General features: G+C 39.6%; 2 protein-coding genes across 2 annotated transcripts; one reads left to right on the top strand and one right to left on the bottom strand.

The window, feature by feature from the left end:
• Positions 1–7: 7 nt before the first annotated feature.
• jmjd6 (jumonji domain containing 6, arginine demethylase and lysine hydroxylase) lies at positions 8–9497 on the bottom strand. Its single transcript, XM_020613183.1, has 6 exons — positions 9078–9497; positions 7364–7752; positions 6335–6621; positions 3737–3872; positions 3358–3496; positions 8–2993 (listed from the first exon to the last, which is right to left on the bottom strand). The coding sequence occupies exons 1-6, from the start codon at positions 9204–9206 to the stop codon at positions 2862–2864; spliced, it is 1212 nt and encodes a 403-aa protein (XP_020468839.1). The 5' UTR covers positions 9207–9497; the 3' UTR covers positions 8–2861.
• Positions 9498–9634: 137 nt separating this feature from the next.
• On the top strand, positions 9635–12418 carry mettl23 (methyltransferase 23, arginine). The gene is made up of 5 exons (XM_020613196.1): positions 9635–9899; positions 10360–10464; positions 10561–10798; positions 11465–11549; positions 11952–12418. Exons 1-5 carry the CDS (start codon positions 9792–9794, stop codon positions 12121–12123), a joined length of 708 nt encoding a protein of 235 aa, XP_020468852.1. The 5' UTR covers positions 9635–9791; the 3' UTR covers positions 12124–12418.
• The last annotated feature ends 9634 nt before the right edge of the window (positions 12419–22052 follow it).

The following is a 22052-nucleotide window of genomic DNA, read 5'->3' as shown; positions in this document are numbered from 1 at the left end:
CATGAATACACATTTTGTATTTTTGTAAATTCATGTATATTAATTGTCCAAGACATTTCCGAATGTCTATTTGGGCACTGAGTAACTGTGATGGCCATTTTCCACTGTTTTCTGATTCTATAAAAAATAAAAAAAATCAATTAAGAAAATAATGAGCACTAGGCCAGCAGTTGATTCATTATTTATTGTTATTGGTTCGACTATTCCTTTGTCTCCCATGCACAGCCCTGCCAACTCAACGCAAATACTCAATCAGCATCGCCTGACTAGTTCCAAATGTGTTTTACTGAACCAATGCCGTTTTCAGTTGGTTGTGTTTGCAATGGCTTTATCAGCACTTAAAGCCATCTGTTGTGACTGATCCGTTTAGTGCTCCCATTCTGACAGGTGGTGCTCAGGTGTTACAACTGGCTCAGACTGGTGGGGAGGTGGCGTGCTACTGGTCACTTCCTGTGGCAATAAAAATGCCAAAGAACAGCCTCTCACTAACACAAATACCCCTGGTTGGAAGTAACTGGTCTTCAAATGGCAGCAATAGTGTAAAATGTGTAAAAGTCGTTTTGTCCGACCAACAGACCAGAAACCAAACATATACAGCTTACTGTCACAGAAGACCAACAAGGTACACAAAAAAGCCCAATTTTAAACCCGTTTTGTTTTTACCACTTTTCTAAAATTATTCAGCAGATTTATTTTCTATCAATTTAATCAACAACCTTAATTGCAGATTCATTAATAACTAAGAATTTAATTATTTGTGATCTTCTAATTGTCTCCATGTTGAACAAGCAGGATCCACTTCACTTAAAGCAATTATCAGCAGCTTGACAAAAAGGTAGAATCACCTATATTTCTTCTACTTGACATCGGAGAGCTCAGCTGTAATTCATTAAGATGCAGAACATGAATAAATGGTTATAAACTGTGTTCAATCTGCAACACGTCAGCTCATGATCACACTCCAGATCCTGCAGCAAACGTAGTGCTCTCTGCTGTATTATGGCTGCCAGGGCTAGCGTGAATCAACACCTCATGACAGCAGCATTGGCACGAAGCAGGCAGAGCATCAAAGTGGCAGAAACATTAGTGACTTGGCTGCTGAAACTCCCTCAGACACACACTAGTGATGCTGCTGCTTTCACATCATCATCAACACAAGTTTCCTGAATCTGATACAGTAAAACACACAGACACCAGCAGCAGGCTACAACTCTGAATTTGACACATTTAAAAACTTCCCTGTGTTTGTAGCCCTTAACTGCTGAGTTTCACAAAGGCTGGTTAAGTAAAGTGACAGTTTTGCTTCCATCATTAAATTTAATTACCAAGGCAGATAGAAAAGCTGACAATTTCGTACGAGTTTGAGGAGGAACCACACGAGTGGAGCTTTATGCAGAAACAACATTTGGTGGTGAGTATTTGCTCATTAATGACGTCTATTTGGGACACTGGCTGAGGGTCAGGACATCTGGAGAAGACTAGGGCCTCTAGTTTCTCGGCAACATGTGCAAAACCAGCAGTGACCAGACCGAAAAGACGAGCTAGCTGCATACTTACTTACTGCTTTGTTTCATAGGTGGCTTATTTGACGTACAGGTTAGGTGATCATTTATATATTTCTTCATGAGCAGATCCAAACCAATACTGACTGTACCCTACTAACAAGTACTGTGTTCATCTCAAAACCTGATGTATCTGCCATCAAGCTCCACTGCTGTCCAAAAAACTGTTACCAACACGTCAATGACCTCACATCACCATCAAGACACAACTAGAGGCCAAGTGTGAATTAATCCCCAACAAATGCACCATTCCCTCCTATTTGACTGATTAAAAACTACAGTGACCAGCCATTTGACGACATCACTTTTTAAAAGGAACCTATATGTTTTTAGGTCAACATCTTCAGTCGGAGCCCAGAGAGTCACACACAGGCAATGGGAGCCAGAAAGTGTTGAGAGATGAACTAACACTTTACTGGACTGGATCTGTACATGGGATTTGATGACACCAAACATAGACCAGACTAATCTGTTAGCAATGTCTATAGGTGGGAAACAGTATTAACGGACATACAAAAATACGTATCTGGAGCCCATGATCACATGATAATTCTGATGGGACAATATGCAGCATATTTGTAATGGTGGTAATTCCTAATGATGTAAATTAAAAAAATAATGGATCTGGTTCAAGGTAAAGAACAGGGATGGAAAGATTTAAAAATAGCTCATTTAGCTCACTTAATTCTTTGCTAAAATCATCAGGCAAGAGAAAAATATTTAAGACTTTTCTGAATTAAATGTAAGACTTCTTAATACTTCCTAAGACCTGACAGCCTGACCTTGCATTTAGTCACCGCTAGTTTATTGCCATGAAACCAGAGGCCCGGGTGCTTAATATTAGATATTGAGGGCAATATATACTTAACTGTTGGTGCTTTTAAATTTAAATATGACCCTTGAACATATTCCACTGCTCCATTAAATCAGAATGAGCTCAGAGAGTTTGAGCCCAATAACAAGTTCCTTTCTTAAAACCCTGACCAGTCCATTATTGGTTATTAGTTCTCTTCACATTTTCCTCCATGTCCTCAGACCACAGAAGGTACAGACACAAAGAGATACTGATTGGTGTTGAAAAGCACAGTGGTGGCAGGTTTCCAGCAGGCCCATGCCCCAAAGGACCCTCGTCCTTTATCTACACCTCACCTCTCTGTGGCAGCCATCTTATCTCTAAAGACAGCCAGCCAGAGGACCTTCATTCAAGGATTCAGACATTTACCTAAACTAGACTAGAAGCGGCTGGAGTTGTAGGTTTGTTCATTGGAGGTTGGGTAGAGGTTACACAGAGGCTGGAGGTCACCGTGACGAGCTCCTCTCCTTGCTGACACAGTCGTCCTGGCTACTGGTGTCGCCGTTGGCCGTCATCCCACAGGTCCGTCTCTTCTTCCTGCGGTGCGACATGGGGTCTCCCTCAGAGCCCAACTCTGCCTGCAGGAACACAACGTGCAGACATTCTGAGCGGTGTGTGCACTGTTACGGCATGTTAAAGAAGTATTACGTTACAGCCCTGTAGATATGGACGGGTGACAAAACCAAAGGAAAAACGTGAATACATGAGTGGTCTCCTACAGGATGAGAATACCACCATCGGTAAGGCAAGAGGGGTCACTGAATGGTTTGATGGGGATGAAAATGATGTGAATCATATGCTATGACCTTCACAGTTGCCAGATCTGTTACTGTAATTTGGTTATACAGTATTTGTGACCTTCGCTCACCCTGAAGTCAATCTACAACAACTTTGAAACATACTGTAAATAAAAACTGGAGTAATGTGTGTTTTAGCACATACATCAGAGGCAGAGTCAGATGAGCTGGAGGAGGAGGATGACGAAGAGTCACTAGAGCTGTCGGATGCAATGCCTGTTGACTCCTGCAGGTCCACTTTGTCTGCCAGTGCTGCCAGCTCAGGCCGCTCCTGCTTCAAAATCCTGAAACAAATCCAACCAGGGTTTAGATGCTTCCTCCTACAGTAAGTGAAGAATCAATCATTCCACTCACATTTCAACATGTTTGCGTGCCTTTACACCAGCATGTTTTTCCTAATCCAAATGACTCATGGCTTCAAATTGGACTTTTTTTCCTCTGGTCAGAATCTGTAAATGACTGACAGGAGGTTTTCTTGTACTGCCACTACCTGTGCTGTGGATTATTCAGAGATAAATCCTTACCGATACCACTTCCTGGAGAGTTTGGGTCGTCCTCGGACTGTTTTGTGCCACACAATGGGAAAGTTGGTTGTGCTGGCAAAGTTCTGAGTGACGGCAATTGTTGTGTCTAGGTTGAGGACAACATGCCACCACCCACCTGCAGACACATAGCTAGTTACCATTAATATCAGGAAAATAACATTACTAGTCATCATAGCAAGGATCAAGCATATCTGATATGCAGACCTGGTTTATCAAACCTGGGTACTTTTTTGTACAGAATGAAATGTGTACAGTCCTGAACGGGGTAGACAACAGGCGACGTGCAAAAACTGGTTTCAGGGGTAAAAGAATGTTTATATTAATTCAAAAGGTCCTGGTAAAACTGAAATGAAAGGGTGGCAGACGGTGAAAAAAAAAAAAAAAATTAAACGAATGAACAGGGTGAAGGCTTATGTAATTTTTCCAAACCTAATTAGCTGCCATTATTTATTTATTTTTATTATGAATGCCTGTGAGACAACATCTCAGCTCTTAATTCATCATTCATTGCATAACTGTAATAGTTAAAAACAACAACAACAACAACAACAAAACAATTTGCATTCAGCTATACTGCATGACTCTTCTTCTGTTTCATGTCCACCTCTGCACAACCCCCTGAGAAATGGAGGCAAAAATGCCAGAAAAAACGCCTAAAAAAGAAAAACAAAATAAAACTGGGATGTTGAGTAGGGGACTTGATGAAGTGTGTTATATTTAAAAAAATTAATTAATGGAAAAACAACTAAAAAAAGCCCCCTTGGCCATTTGCCATGCTCTTTCAGACAGTACCTAACTTAAGCTTACTGCCAAGGTGTCAGGCTTCAGTATCAGCTCATGAGGTAAGAATAACACCTGTGCAACAACAGTCAACATCATCATGCAGGTCTGCAACTAATCTGGTGAAACCTATGGATAAGTTACTGAGTTTAAACCTTGCTGAATACTTAAATATTCACATGCCCATGTTTTTAGCTTGTAGACTATTTGTTTATATTCTGGCACCTATTTATCCTAAACAGTCCCACTGCTTTGGCTGCTAGCAGTTCCTGTTTGCACCGTACATGCCACAATCCCAGTGACTATTCTGACACTGATAAACTGCTGCAAATTACCTGAAGTTTCAGCACTATAAGCACCTCTTTTATATGCCATCTAAACCTATTTATGAACATTTGTTTGGGATGGATGCTGAAGAGTCTACCATTACAAAACAGTAAGAGTTACAGATTGTAGCATTGTGTTTGATGGTGTTGATTTTTTTGACAGAGTTACGAATCAGAGAAAAAGGGATGTGATGGTTGTGGTAACTGAGTGAAAAAATTCAGCTACTGTTTTTATCTGTTCAGAGCAGATTATCTGCTCATATCAAAATCTAAATGATGTGATTCATTTACATCTCTAATGTTTATATTATGGAAACAGACGCAAAGACACCTATTAAAAGTGCTAAATGATACTAGCCCTAGTTATATGTTAAACTGCAACTAACTTGTGATTTTAAACTATTGCATTCGTCTTTGAAATATCAAATCTGAATGTTAACATTATATACACAACTTTCAGGCTGACAACATGCCATAGTTACTCCCTCCTGTGGAGCTGACAGGTTCCTGCTGTGTCTGAGGTACAATCTCCATCGTCAGCCAGGTGACGTCTAAATTCTGGACTTGCTGCCAAAGGAGCAGCTCAGGGTTTAATCCATCCTGTCCTAATCAGCTCTGTTGGCTTCAGGTGAATCTGGGTCACATCTGCTTCACCATGTTGTCACACAGCGCTGTCTTAACCATCAAGACATGCGTTAACTCCCTTATAGGAGACGCGTTTGGTTTCTGTTCGAGTGACTTGTAAACCAGTACAAACACCACTTGCCGATGACTTGCACTGTAAATCTACAATATGCACAAGGTCCCTATTTTTATCAACAGCAACACATGGGCTGTTGTAAAGGAAAATTTATTCATCATTTAATTTTTTGTCAACAAACCTCAAGCACAAGAGACGTCTGTGTCATTCCTTATGATACTGGGACTGATCTAGATATAGCTCAGTGGAGAGGTCAGCAGTTGGAAGTGCACCAATGGCTGCGACACACAGCTCATGGAGAATATTAAAGTGCCGTAAAAGCCTTTGTACTGATAGCTGCATTTTATGTCAAACCCTGCCCTCATCCTCAGAGAACACAAGACGTGATACAAACATTTTCGAGTCAGTGACTTGCACTTTTAAGGCTGTTATCTCTAATGTGCATCAAAAATAAACATCCATAAACCCACTTAGAAGAAATCCAAGTAATCCAGTTGGAGTTCCCTGTGCACTGCAAACAGGGACTGCAAATTTTTAACAATTTGCAGAAATGGAAACAAAGCTCGCTAATTGATTCTACAGCGAAACTGCCCAAATTAAAGAAGCAGTCGTTTCAAAGTTTAGAGCATCATTATCCTCCAAATGGAAGCAAGAAAAAGTCCTGTTTTAATAGACTGCTTTGGAGTCTAAGATCAGACTAACCATGCAAGGTTAAAAATCTGATGATACAGACGATTAGAAAGATTTAGAAAAAGGTGTTTCTTCACTGACCAGGCACAAAAACAGTCTCCCCGGGTCTTTGGAGAATCTCCAGTGGCGTGAACTCTGGAGGCCAGTTTGGCTGCTGTGTTCTGGGATAAATTATGTTGAACCAGGTAATAGCCTCGTCCTGCTGATTACCACCGTCCTCTCTGGTCACCTTGATCAGCTCTCGGGGTGTGTTGGTGGGGAAGAGACACCACCTCTTATGTCCCTGAACCAGGGCGTTCCAGGCGCTGGTGCCCAGAGGGTCGATGTGGATTCCAGTGCCAGAGCGCGCCGGGCCCATCACAAACCATCTGTGATGGACAGGAGACCAGATGAGAAGGTAAACCAGTGAACTACATCATTATGTCACTGAAAGTCTCTTTTCTTTATCATCATTCAAACTCAGCTGGCATGAGAAAGATTGCATCTCTTTCCTTGAGTCTTAGTCCCGGCCCATGTAAGATGAAAAGAGTGAAGGGAAAATGTGAGGAGAGAGGAATCGAGGAAACACATTTTCAGAGATGAGACATCCTTTCCTCAGATCCTTCATCTGAAGTACCCGTTCACCAATGATTTCCAATAAAGGGACGTCGACCCATGAAAGACTTCAGCAAAGGATGCTCTCATGTATCCTCAAGGTAGCCTCCTCCCTCCTCAGAGTAAGAATAAGAGCTCTGAGCCATCATTCAAGATGGTGGACTAGAATGACCGCTGGTGTAAGTCTTGATGAGAAAGAAACAATCAGCTAAGGGAACTGGGATCGTTGGGAACTGGGTCTTTTTTTGTTTGATGTATTCTTCTTGTCAAAATCTAGCACCTACATTACCCACATGCACCTGTTGAAGCCTGGGGCCAACGGTTCTCTTATCAAAAGTTTCATTCCTATTTCTGTTTAGTCTTTCACATCTCGCTATGACACTACAGGCACTGTCAAAGGAAAGAAAACCACTGAGGACATATACAAAATTGTGGCAAGAAGAATATTAACTGATAATAAAAATAGTCATGAATTAAAGTGTCATTCTGACACTTCTAATAGCTGTGTCGTCAAACCTGTAGGGCGGTCTGCGCTTCTCTCCTGCAAACTGGAAGAGGTCGTCCCTGAAGAAGACGGGGACCTCGTAGTCCTCTAGCAGCTTCCTGCGTTTGGCATGCTCACCGTAGCTGCTATCAAAGATGTAGAGTGGGCTGTCATCCCTGGTGCTCTCCAGGTACTCGACATAGTATTTCATCTTCATCTTCACAGAGTACCCGTCGTTGTCCTCTCCACATTTGAATTTCTGGTTGCGGTATTTGCGCTTGAGGCGCTCCACAGTCCATTTTTCTCGGGCCGGCCAGTTCTTCTGGCAGTTCTGCAGGACAACAGGCTTGTAGGGACGCTCAAAGCGCTGGATGAACTCTTCAGGAGTAAGATGAAGGGCATCCACACGCTCAACATTGTCCTGAAACACAAGAGTACTGTTCTGAAGGTATTTTCATAATCCTCAATCCTCCTAGCTGTTTTTGAAGGATAGGTTCACAGTTTTTACTTATGCCTTAGAACCACTGTCACTTGTGTGTGCACTGCATGCTCATGCACTCATTTTATATGAGTCTCTTGGATGGTCTTCCCTGTACCAAAGGAGAAAAATCCATACTTTCTGTTATAAAAGCACTACTAGGTAAAATATCCAATTACATCCTATCATTTTATACTAGTAGCTAAAGTACTAGATCTACCACTCAAATTCTATTAAATATTCCCAGAGTGAACACAGAATATGCTAAGAAGGCTTTCTCTTTTTATGCCCCTTGTGCATGGAATGAACTGCAAAAAAATCATTACTCTAGAAACACTCCCTTCTCTGAATACTTTTAAAGGTCCCAAAATCTGAAATAACAGACACAAAATTAAAAAAGTAACCATAACCACTGCAGCAAATGCATTTTAAGAAAAGTGCCTTTCCTCAAATGTCAGTGCACTGTTACTTTTTATTTTAAATAACTTTACTAGAAAAAAATGAAACTGGAATTGTGGCACATACAACATTCTATATATACATTGGAAATGTATTATTACATTTTTCCACCTGTATGTCATTACTGAATGCAATATAATTAATCAAATAACTTGACCTGTATTGTATATGGATTCCCGAGCAGGCCTGGAGCCCAACGCACCAGAGGGACTAGTGCATCTGTATTATGAAGTATGTGTTACTACTTTTTGTTTGAACATAACACTCAAAGACTGCAAAAAACGCAAAACAACCACAGAGAGAGGCAAAACGAACAGAAGACATGACATGCTTGCATCCTTCCTTTGTTGTTTTAGGTCTGTTTCAGTCTGGAGGTCATGGTAGGGATTGGTGGCCGTTTAACTGTCTATGCTATGGGGGCCACCGTTTCATGATGAGCAGCAAAAACTGATGGATGGACTAACAGGTTAAAGTATTTGTGATTTTTTTTTATTTATTTTTTTTTTGTAAAAATCTACACTTGCCCATTTTGAGTCAGTTTTCTAGCAACTCTTTTGATAAACAGTTACAACTAATACTACAGGCTACAACAAGCACGAAAAAACCAAGACCTTTGTTGATTAAAGTTCAGACATTTTTTGAAGAAACTAGATTCAGTGCTTTTTAAGAGTTTTAGTGTCACGTAATGTGTGGGTCACATCACCTGTACCAACACCGGCTTGTACACAAGAGCTCGGTGTCTACGTGACAAGCTGCACTCCTGCCTCTAGCTAGCTGTTAGCTTAGCTTCGATGTCCACGCTGAGTTACCTTTACGGTGCGATGTGACAGGTCGAAAGTCTCATAATAACCGTGTTTTATCCAGTCTACTGAATCCTTAAGCTCGGGTCTGGCGCTCCGTTTCGCCTCTTTAATCCTCTTCTTACTCTTGTGGTTCATTCCTCCACCTTGCTTTAAAGAGAAAACGTGTGTTACCGCTGCTCAGCTAGCGTTAGCAATCAAGCTAACCCGAGGCTACTACTGACAGACATTCACCAGCCAGCTCTGGTGACCGGCTAGCTGCGCTGTTCTCACACTCTCGCCTTAATTATTTGATAAGACAACCACAAATCGGTAATGCGCCAAACACGTCCTCAAATCTATACTATCAAATGTGAGTACACAGCTAAACTTGTGTAATTGATGCAGTTTGGTAAACAGCTAGCAAGAGAGAAGCTAGCTACCTGCCCACACAATGCTTTTGCAACTGACTGCACCCACCCCTGTCGTTGCACAAAAAGCTCATTGGCTACAGCGTTTCCAAAATCATAACGTTGATTGGTTAAAGTGTAAATTAGTCCTTCCCGCCAGACATTGACGTGGATTTGATTGGCTATCAACATGTCACTCTGTTGACGTCGGCGCGGAAGTACACATGAGCGTGGTTGCTATTGATATATCAGTTCACTAATATTAATTTCTCAGAATACGAAAAGACAATATAGCTGCGATATAATCATGTAATTTTTGAGGGTATTAACTTGCATGATGGCTCATAGTGGAGCTGAGACACCTAGCATAGCTTACAAAGTTTTTACGTTTGAAGACCAGAAGAAAACCACACAGGAGTCACTGTCTGTGTCCATACCCGAGGTTTGTTTGAGTGTCTTGATACACCATCATACTGGATAAACAGCGTTCGTTAGGCTAACCTGTTGTCTCGGTGCGTTGTTGTGCTGTCGGAATCAAAGTGCCCACTCTTTAAAATGTGTGAATGTAAAATAACTATGTGTATGTAAATGTTTAGCATCTCTCAGGAAAAGACGTTTTATGATACTTTGTGTGAAGGCCACCAAAGCCCCAGCTGTGGGCTACTGCTTCTCACTTTTCTCATCTGTAGAGGAGTCGTGTATCAAGTATTTTAGTTTTGCAAAACAGCTCCAACACTTAGCTTTACACTCTTATCACACAGTCCCCATCAGTCTTCAAGCAGTCTTGTATAGTAATGGTTTTTTATAAGAAAGACATCAATTAAATGTTACATTTGCTGGTTATGTTTTGTTATCATTCATTGCTTCTTAATTAACTTCAGTTTGCCTGTGATTCTCATCAGGTTCTTGACCCACAATATGGCATGTATGTGTGGCCTTGTGCGGTGGTGCTGGCTCAGTATCTGTGGACACAAAGAGAAGAGCTGAGAGACAAGGCAGTACTGGAGGTGAGGAGAACATTTCACTGTAGGATCTGAGCTGCCATCTTGACAAAGTGCTTGTACTGCAGCATCACTGTGTACAGCCCATTCCTCTCTCCACAGCTGGGTGCAGGTGTGAGTCTGCCAGGTGTGGTGGCTGCAAGATGCGGTGCAAAGGTGACTCTGTCGGACAGCGATAAGACTCCTCAATGTCTGGAGAACTGCAGGCGCAGCTGTGAAGCTAATGGCCTCCACGATGTGGTTGTGTTGGGTCTCAGCTGGGGGGAAATCTCGCCAGATCTTGTCCTGCTTCCTAAGCTGGACATCATCCTGGGATCAGATGTGTTCTATGAACCTCAAGGTTTGTATACGACAACAAAATGTACATTCGATCATAGCTGTAGCTACCGCTGAGGAAGATAGTATCCTGAAGAGTAGTTTATTAACTACACACTACACACTAGTTACACATGAAGGCTTTTAAAGTATTTATTAATATATTCTTTAATATTATTCCATTTATTTATGAATTGTAGACATCAATCTATACATGGAATAATATGGCAAAGTGAAAATATGTGTCTCACCTGAGCAGAGAATCTTTTTCCTAATCAGACGTTACAAGCAATTTAAATATGTCTCCTTGGGCTTTGGGAAATAACACCTGGTAACAACCGAGAAGATATTTTGCAGAATAATCATTAATTAAAAAAGGGACTGCACCCCTAAAACACTGAGTTAAAGCATTTTGGTCTCAAGTCTAACATTTCTCAGGGGTTTGGGGTTTGTGTTGGAAGAAGTTGGACAACTGATCTCTTTCCAAAACACTGAAAATACAGTAGCCCATTGTTTGATTTGTTGTATTAGATTGGAGCCAATATTGAACCATAAAAATAAAGCCAGTGTGTAGGTGGGCTGTGCAGATTTTCACTATATACATTTATAAAATGTCCATATGAATCAGTTGTAAGGTAAATGTCCAATATTACTTATACAAAACTGACTAAATATTTATAACCTGTTTCAGATTTTGAAGATGTCCTTGTGACTGTTGCTTTTCTTCTACGAAAAAATCCCAGTGCCCAGTTCTGGACCACGTATCAAGAAAGAAGGTAAACCTGCAAATCTAGTTCTTTTTAGCTCAGAACTAAAACCAGCGTTAAACCCTTTTTCTCTTTTTTTGATCTTGAAAAAGTGATTGATGCATTTATCACATCACGACTGCAATTCCCTGTAGTCAGGAATCAACCTGTCCCAAACAGTTTATCGTTTAACATTCAAGCATCACCAGCGCTGGAACGGGTTAAATCCCGGCTAAAAACTAGCTACATTGTCTCTTTTTATTCCTTTATTTTTCTTTTTGTAAAGGTTTAATAGCTTTGTTTTTGCTTGTTCTTGAACTGTGTTGTCTTAAGATTTTTTTAATTTGTGAACGGACCCTGTAAGTCCTGGTTTCACTTGAGCTCTGTGTTGCTGCTTCAGGTTTAACCCCCTCCTCCTCTTTGTGTTTTCAGTGCTGACTGGTCGATTGAAATGTTGCTCCACAGATGGAAACTGAACTGTGTCGAGGTTCAGCTGGACGAATTTGATGCTGATAGGTCTGAGTTAGCCGGATCAAATCTACCAGGCAGCCACAGTGTCCAGATGATGATAATCACACTGAAGAGAGAAGATGCTGGACTGTAGTAGACTAAAGGTTTCCCAGAGGAATGTCCCCTGGGAATAAAATGCAGAGCACTGTGCCTCATCCAATCAGGCCAGTCTGACATAAAATGTAGGAAAAACTGAGACTAATTATTTAACTTTCAGGGTTTATTACAAGAATCACTACACCTCTTTATCAAGGTGGAAGGTGGAGAGTGTAATGTTGTATTTGCAGAGTAAAAATACCCTTTATAGTCACAGGCCACATTTTACAAGTCTACTAAAATGTAAAGAACCCTGAATAAAATGTTACTGAATGGCAGAATCATATTTTAAACACTATTTATATTTTATTTGTTATATTTGGTACATTTACACTCATAACATTACGATTTTGTGCCTTTAGTGTCTGACTTAATCCTAATTTGTAAAATATCTATTATTCAAAATATATCACTCAACACAGGGCACCTGCAGGCTACAAGTGTGGGCACCCCTGCAAAAATTAACTGATTTCTGGAGTGAAAAGAAGTAAATACTGTCACCTCACCGTGAGACGGTTCTGGGTTCAACCATCATGGCTGACCAGAGCCAGAGCCTTACTGTGTGGAGTTTGCATGTTCTCCCCATGCCTGCATGGGTTTCCGCTGGGTACTCTGGCTTTCTTCCAGGCGACAGTGGTGCTGGGGGTATTTGAGTCGTCTTCCACCCAGAAGATTGAAGGTTCGAATCTCGGTGCATGCAGTTCACATGTCGAAGTGTCTTTGGGCAAGACACTGAACCCCCCCAAGTTGCCCCCGATGGTTAGAGCCATCGGTTGAGTTGGCGCCGCAGATGGCTGCCATCGGTTCTGTACCAGAAACAAATGTAACATACTTGGCCAATAAAGGTGATTATCCTTATCCTTCCACAGTCCAAAGTTAAGCAGGTTAACTGGTGACTAAGTTATCCATAAGTGTGAATGACTCTCTGTCTCTGTCAGCCCTGTGACAGACAGGAATGTGAATGGAAAGTATTAGTGGATATGGGTCATGCTTTTTGTAAATTCCCTTTTTGTACCTTTGTATGGTTTAGGCCACTTGTACATTTAAAAGACTACTCCACAGATTTAACATCGCACTCTTGTCACACTGCCACAGTGGATGCAGTGGAATCAGAGATAGTCTGTTTTTAATCCACAAATTCCTCTTCATTGTCAAAACCTGGTACCTACATTACCCACAATACAGCTTGCGTATACACCAATCAGCCATAACATTATGACCACTGGCAGGTGAAGTGAATAACATTGACTTTTACAGTGGCACCTGTCAGTGTGTAGGGTACATTAGGCAGCAAGTGAACATTCAGTCCTTAAAGTTGATGTGTCGGAAGCAGGAAAAATGGGCAAGTGTAAGGATCTGAGTGACTTTGACAAGGGCCAAACTGTGATGGTGAGATGACTGGGTCAGAGCATCTCCCACACTGCAGGTCTTGGTGGGTGTTCTTGGTCTGCAGTGGTTAGTAGTCTAAGGAAGGACAAATGGTGAACTGGTGGACAGGGTCATGGATACCCACAGCTCACTGATGATGAGGTTGACCTACTGTAGATTAAACATTTAACTTCAAATGGCAAATGGATTCACAGAAATGCACAGTGAACTGCAGAGTGACACGAGTGCCAACCAACTGCCACATTGATTCCTCTGTAAACAGTATTAGGCAGGTGATTATAATATTATGGCTGATTGGTGTAGTCCCTCTGGAGACATCATCCTACGTCTTTCACATACAGTATGCAGTAGGTCTCAACAGCAGCTGAACACAAACTCTGAATTGTGTATTTTCACCTATGACCACCAGATGGCAGCATTTTATTAAGCACCTGCACAGTGAGCGCCAGCTCTCATGTATGGTTAAGAGCCCATGGCATGCTTTGCCTTATTTCCTGACGCATCAACAATCTTACAACAATTAATTGTCATCTTAGATGTGACCTAAAGCTCAAAAAATGAGGTGCACATATGTTCTAGTATTTCTATGCAGAAGCAACTTGGTTTATACATATCTCACAAACTCTAGCTTTCAAGACCTTTTTTTCTAACAGAAGTTTAAAGATTTCCTTGAGGAGAAATTCAAATTAATTAATGCTGTTGTGGTTCGTTGTGCTGTCCACTTGTGACACAATACCAGCAGCAGGTGTTTTGTGCATTCACAAACTATCCTCTTGTTTTCAGGAAGAGGCTCTCTGGTTTTATCATTCTGAAATAATTACAGACTATTTGGAGTTATGAGGGGGGCCAAGCTAATCGAGATGCATCCAAGATTAAACATTATATGGCTGGAAAGGAGTAAAGTGAGCAGCCATGGGGACTTTAATGAACAGGGCCACCAAGCACTGGTTCAGGGTCAAGGGTCAACTTCAAAATGTTACTCAAGGACACAAATACCGACCACAAAGAGACACAAAACAACTATATTCATGTATCATTCATTCAGTCATTTTTCAAAATAAAATAAAAAACAAACAAAAAATATTTGTTTCCAAAACCAAAAACAGTAACAACAAAAACACAATAGCCAGTGTTTGGACCAATTGGATTTTTATTGAAACTCTGGATAATTTTTTTCAGGAAGGACTTTATTGATACCACCATGGGGAAATTCCTGTGTTCCAGCAGCAATAGAGAGCAGCAACAAAACATCATAAGAACAAACACCACACACATACAGTATCTTGAGAAACAAATTCCAAAGTACCTAAAAACCAGACAAAATACAGTATTTGAGAGACAATCAAGAACAAGATTTTACATACTGTATGTGCATATTTACAATGCATTTTATCCCCAGAATTTGAGTATTGCACCTCAGTTGACTACTGCATATTCCCTCATAATTTCACCTATCTTATCACTGCAGTGATGTATTGTACAGTCATTGTACAGTTGCTGTGGGGAGAAATGACCCATGGTAACGCTTCTTCTTGCACTGGGGATGTAACAGTCTTGTGCTAAAAGAACTGTTTTGTTTTGGCTTCAGTGTACCTGAGTTCAGAGAAGCCAAACTCCCACGTGTCTTTCTACATGTATGAGGTTTTTAAGCCAAAAAAAAAAACGTGAGAAACAGCCACTCTTCATAAGTTTTAGAGTAAAGCCCATCATTTCCATCTTTGCAGTTTGATGCATATGAGTCCTGAGCTATTTATTTGAAAATGATAAAACAAAAAATGAAATGAAATGAAATTAATTTAAAGTCTGCAATGTATGGCAGTATTTCTGTCTTCCTTGGTGGTTCAAAGTGCAGGAAACATGCACTACAATCAGCTGAGTCTGTCATACTCACTGTATAATTATTGACCTCTGCCATAACAGTGTGGTTTTATGAGGGTTTGGCTGTTTGGCATTTGGAAATCATATCATGTTGATACAAGGTCAAAAACACAGCACCAGCACTTATATGGAAATACAACACCACAAAAAGGATTATAAACTGATAAACCTTTTAAATCAACATCAGAGTTTGAAACAGGAAATTCGGTCAGGGTTGACTTGTGTTGTTATCTTAACAATGTTCAGACAGCTGACATTAAAGTGTGTTTACTCCAGACAGCTTATGTAATAACATGGGTTACAGCAGTTCATGTTATCAGCAGCTGGGACAGGTAAGAATGGTTGGATTCAGTGTAACATCTAGTAAAATGCATCACAATTGATTATTGAATAAATTGATTTGTTACACCTTTACTTTTACTTTACTTTTGTTACTCACATCTATTACTTAATACCACAGTGAAGTAAATATGTTTATAAGTAAAACTGCATTCAAAGTTTTTAAGTGATTATATACATGCAATTAAGTTTTTAACAGAGGAGAGTAAAAAGAAATGACTTAATTCCAACAACATACAATATTGATGGTACTTAAAATGTATTCATAAGTAGCCTGTTATACATTTATTCAATTCATAAATCATGTTATAGTTCTCTCCGGTACTTTACATACTGCTGGGTAGCTGGTGAATTTTCACCAGAGACCATTAAAGTTGTATGATTCTACTGTATTTTGCTTAATTAATCAGATTCTGAAAAGTAATTAGTAACTAAAGTTATCAAATAAACACAGAGTACAAAGTACACTTTTTTAAAATTTAGCAAAGTTGAAGGTGAAGTAGCAATACTTGAGCAAATGTACTTAGTAACTTTCCATCTCTGGTCATTATAGGGACATTTTAAAATATATGCTGTTAGTAAACAGTGTGCAGAATAACTCTGGACAGCTGGTCATTTAAATGGCAGTATATTAATAGATGCTTAATTATCAATGTATTATTGATGCAGTAATGTATAACAACCCAGTCACACAGCAAAGGTATAATAGCTACATTGGTCTGCAATGCAAAACCTACTAGTCTCGCAATAAGGCCTCCAAAACTTTGACATGGCAACGTCTTTCTGACAGTTTTATTGAAAAAAAGTTGGTTATGTTTAGGTACAGTAACTACACTGTTAACAATATAGAAAGACCATGGGTTCAGTTAAAACAACTCTGAAATGAAAAAAAAAAGCATTCTAAAATGTCAGACACGATGTCTAGTTGTCTGTGTCAAAGTCAGGTGTGTGTTGGGCTGTGTATAACCACAATATGTTGCAGCTGGTTAAAAATGGCTCATTTTAACTATACAGTATATACATCTAGGTGCAGTAGGTTAATTCATTCTGCATACATCATCATTTATATGTTGATTATATTTATATAAAGAATCTAAATCAAAAAAGTAACTAGTAACTACAACTGTCAAATAAATGTAGTGAAAGATGAGTATAAGGTAGCAATAAGTTGAAACGGCCCACTCCCAGTAAACTCCACACACCCCAGAATATCTAAGTACAGTGCTTGAGTCAAAACACAAAACAGCTATGTATTTTCCAGAAAAAAAAATCTTTCTGTCATCTCACTGTTGTCTGAAAGAGTGCAAACTAAGCTGGTCAGTCACAGTGTGAGTGGCCTTATAGTTACCCTACTTTCTATGAAAAGTCAAAACAAAACAAACTGAAATTACAAAATCTACAGTCTCAACAATCCTGATTTTTCCGTTAGAGTATTTTCATTTGTTAAAACCCAACTAATCACTTTCCACATACATTTTTGATGTGGTCTGTGAGAAATATTGTCAAACCTGCTGATGTACTTCCTAGTATCCCACCCGCTAGTCCTCCCATTGCAGCTGCCAAGGTAGATGTCATCTCACCACCACCAACTAGGTAACCTAGCAAACATCCAGCACCGGTTCCAAGTAAACCAGAATTTCGGATCTGGGAGAACTTTTCAGATTTTTCTTCTGGTGTTTGTTTTGGGGTCTGTTGTTGCTCTTGTTCTGTTTTAGCATCTATGAGCATTTTATTAGTGTAGTAGCTTTCTCCTTTTCTCTCAGTCATGTTGTTGATCTTCTGCAGTAGATCAGTGACTTGTTTAGGATCCTTGTTGTTGTTGTCAAAAACATGATATCTCCAGTTGCACTGCATTATGAAGTCTCGGAGGACTTTATTTGAATTAATATAGTTCTCAATGTTTTCATGAGGTCCGAAGGTGAACAACACCATAGTGAAAAACGGTGTGTTTCTGCCAAACTTACGGCAAATGATATTTACTGTGTCCTCTTGTTCCTTTGTGAATTTATCAGTTGGATTCACCACAAACAGAAACACATGAGGACCAGGCTTGGCAAGTGAAATGGACTTTTGAATCTCTCTGACCACATCATCATTTTTATCTGACTTAAACAGACCTGGAGTATCAACAATAACCACTTCTTGTTGATCAATTTTCCCTCTTGCTTCCATGCACTCTTTTGTGTGTTCTGGACGTTCTTCTTTATTCAGGATGGTGTTTTTTGATGCAGTCTTTCCAGCTCCATATCTCCCAAGCAGGACTATCCTCAGCACCTCTGGGACTGGCATATCTGTTGGGACATGTTTCAATGTAAGAATGGTCTCAGTCATGATCTCCACCTTTCCATGTTCATCATGGGTCTTACATGTCATCATAAGTCTGTGTTATTTCAAATGCACAAATCTCACACACTCAAACCTGTTTCAGGTTGTAATGCTGATATTTATTTATTTTATTTTTTTTGAGGGGTCACAGTTTCACAATCTCATGGCTTTGTCATGGAAACTTTAATTATCATATAAATGTACTTGCAAACCAGACTAGATCTACCGAGGAGTCCATTAATTTGTTTGTAAAGACTTGACCTGTGGACATGAAATGCCGTGTGTCTAAGTGCAGAGACTCAGAACAACAAGAAGTGTGCAGATACAGACTGAGATGACTAAAACTGTCTTCAAGAAAAGTTATTTAAGGTCTTATTGTTTTGACCATATATTATCAACATTTATCAACATTATATGAAATGCATGGCCTTCTATGATTGACATTATAATCTGCATTAGCAAATATATCTATGTTTATTTGAGTATCATATGCAGTATGATTTACTTTCATTTTAACCAGTTCACTTGTCTTGAAGCATATTGGAGATATGTGTGGGCTGCAAGACTCAGACAGGAAACCACAAAACAGGAACTAGACCGGGTCGCCTAGCAACGCTAGAGGTGCTTCCTCTAAAACTGTCTATTGAAAGGTCAGGATGTTGTTCAAGAGTTTCACAGATCAAAATCTGCCTGGCAACAAGATCACCAAATGAGGGGGTCAGAACGAGGTCAACAAACCAACCAAGGAAGGAGGATGGACAGCATGGATGACGTCAGATCATTTGCATGACTCTTATTATAAATTCGCTGTGAAGAGGAAACTGGGGGTTCCGGCTTCCTGCAGCAGCTATACACTATACTTCTGTGTGTGATAGGGCTTCAGATAGAAATGGAATCCAGAGCTCTGTATTGCTTTTCTTGAATATTGTAATAAATATCTCAAAAGACAGATTTGCTTTTGAGCATTCTTCATAAAAGAACATGCAAGGACTGGTTTAGTCCAACAGGCTCCATTCTTCTGTTCAACACCCATACGCTCCCATTAGCAGACGACACACAGATTTATATAACAGTACTTTCAGGTTACTATGATCCCATACAGGAACTGAGTAGGTGATACTCTGATCAGTTGACAAGTCAGTGATCAGATGTGCTAAAATTTCCCCAAATGAATCAAAATAATTATGTTTGTACCCAGAGAAGAATGATGGTCTGAGACAGGTCTGCTCACTGTCCCCAGAATCCAAACTACACCTGCAGCATTCGGTTTTTATGTCTCTGAGTGACCTTCCAGAAAACCTGAGATCTGCTACAGGGCTGAAGAATTTTGGTACTGTACTTTATTCAATAAAGTTTAGGACTTTTTATTCATATCATGCTCTTTTAGCTTCATGTCATCTTTTATTTTATTTTACTCTTTTAAATCCTATTTGAATATTTATTTTTAGATTGCTTTTTTGTTTTCTGTCTTTTATATCTGTTAAACTGTAAGGTACTCTGAATTTTCTTCTTGTCCAAAGATGCTGTACAATAAACCCACCTTGGCTTGAGCATAGTAAGTTTTCAGGGTAACATTGTCAGTTAATTCAATCAGTGCTAATATTATTTATTTTGAAATTCTGACATACTACCAGTAATGTTAATGGTACTTCATAGATGATATTTATAATTACAGTGTAATTTGCAGTAGACTAAAACAGTGATTCCTAACCAGGGGTACATGGCCTCAGCTAATAGTCAGACAACACATAAATTATGATTTGGTTTAAAAAATCAAAAAAAGTTGTTTGTAATTGTCACAACATCTAATGATATGTGAAAATGTAAAATGTGAAAAGTTGTGAGCAAGATCTAAAAATGATGCCTGAAGATAAATTGGTGGTAGTTTAAATACAATATCTTCTACAAAATCTTCTGAAAGCCTTCCCTTGGAGCAGGATGAGGGGAATTTGAGCCTGAAATGTCTGTTTGTATCAAGCAGACTATAAAAGTTTGGGAACCACTAAGTGGAGTGAATCAATTCCCGGTGGTGTTAACATTAAAATGGTAAAATGTTCATTTGCTGGGTAAAACAGTTTTTATTTCTTTATAAAGTTTTATGAAAACTTGATTCATTATCTTCTGTAGATATTAAATATACAATTTTAAGTATTAAATATTATTTTCATCTCAGATGAAATGACTTTAAAATAAAATGTCGATGAAAATGCATAAAATACTTGATTCATAGATGCAAAGGTCTTCTGTCAGGTAAACAGATAATAATGAAGGTTTGTTGTGTTTAATTTATGAAAACTAAAAGGTTAAAGGTTTTTGTCAAAATGAGCTAAAATTTACTGAAAACATCACAGATCCACAAAGAGATGTTAAGAAGAAAATGGGCTGCTGATGCATTGCTGCTTTATATTCAAGAAAATATTTGTTTCCTGTATCAAACCCCAGCAGTAGCTCAGTATTAATGTAAGAAATATACTTACCTATTTCTTGATAGGCCATCTTTGTCTTGTGAAAGCAGCTCAGGATGTATTGTCACTCTTGTCTTGTTCTGACTATATTTAATGTCCATGGCATCATTATATATTATAGCCTGCTTCTAGTTCCCACCCCTAAGACACACACCATCTGTTCCTAGCTGACAGCTGGCCAGTCACAAGTCAAATGTGGCTGAAAGCAGCAAATCAGGGGGCTGAGCAAAAATGCATCTAGCAGAGTAAGTCACCCATGTCAATTTAAAAAACTGACATCATAAATCACCACAGCAGAACACAAACCATCAACTTTGTTACATAGATAAGTAAAGGAGTTCAGAAGAAAAGTGTCCCAGGGCCATATGGAAGTTCCGAATCAAAGAAATAGTTTGACATTTTGTGAAGTACACCACCAACACCCCCAAGCCCCCCTTGGCTAATCTGTAATTCAAACACTGGTCTACAGGTAACAAAAAAAAAATTGCCTATCATCAACAAATTTTTTAGTTTTTAGGGGGTTATTTGTTAGACTTTTTCTTAGCTGGAGGCAGTGATATCATTAAGGCTCTGCTGGGTGCCTGTCAACCTCTGTCATAACAATACTCCTGGAATTGAGCTCTGCTAGTTAGTATATTAATTATTTAGGTGTGTACAAATGTCAAACACAATGAACACCCATGCTGAAAACCTCTAGAACTAACTAGAACTCTTATGGGCATCATGCTCTCTCTTCCAAGTCTCAAAAAGACTGTTAGGCTGCATTCAGTTTCAAAGGTGTGAAAACAATGCAGTCCCGTCCATTCATTTCTATGGGAGACTGCATTCACCGGAGCCATGAACAGCACTACAGAGTTCTCCAGCAAAACGACACCACCCCAAGCAGCAAAAAAGTTGAATCGGGCTGAATTTTTTTTTTGCACTGCACAGTGACACCATCCAGCAAGATGCTGCATGGATCAGTCACGTATGGGGTCAGTCGAAAGGAAGAATGCTTTTTTGTGTGCCGTGTTTGCATGAACATTCACAGATATTCACTCTCATATTTGGGCCACAGTCACAAACGAACTATAACGACACACCATGTGTTTTTGTTTGTTAGGTTATTGGATGTTAAACATTGCTTTTTATTTATCAGTGCACTGTGCACAATAGTGACACACTGGTAGTAGAAATTGGTGCTGATGTAAAGTATACTACATTAGCTACGTAACCAAAACACACCAGAAACTTGTGAGATGGATCAATTGGCTGAAGCCAATATTTGGAAGAGCAGAAAAGAAGCTCTTTTTCTTGAAGGAGATTTGCTGTGAGACAGCAGTTAAATTGTTGTTCTCTTTGACCTAGCACCATATATAAGGTAGTGAATATACACTGCTCAAAAAAATAAAGGGAACACAAAAATAAGACATCCGAGACATGATGTCCCAGATGTGCTCAATTGGCTCGAGGTCTGGGGAATGGGTGGGCCAGTCCATAGCATCAATGCCTTCGTCTTGCAGGAACTGCTGACACACTCCAGCCCCATGAG

This window comes from Monopterus albus, unplaced genomic scaffold (assembly GCF_001952655.1).
Source record: "Monopterus albus unplaced genomic scaffold, M_albus_1.0 scaffold131.1, whole genome shotgun sequence".
Classification (NCBI taxonomy): Eukaryota; Metazoa; Chordata; class Actinopteri; order Synbranchiformes; family Synbranchidae; genus Monopterus; species Monopterus albus.
The sequence above is the reverse complement of the archived record's forward strand: the minus strand, read 5'-3'. Positions and strand labels throughout refer to the sequence as shown.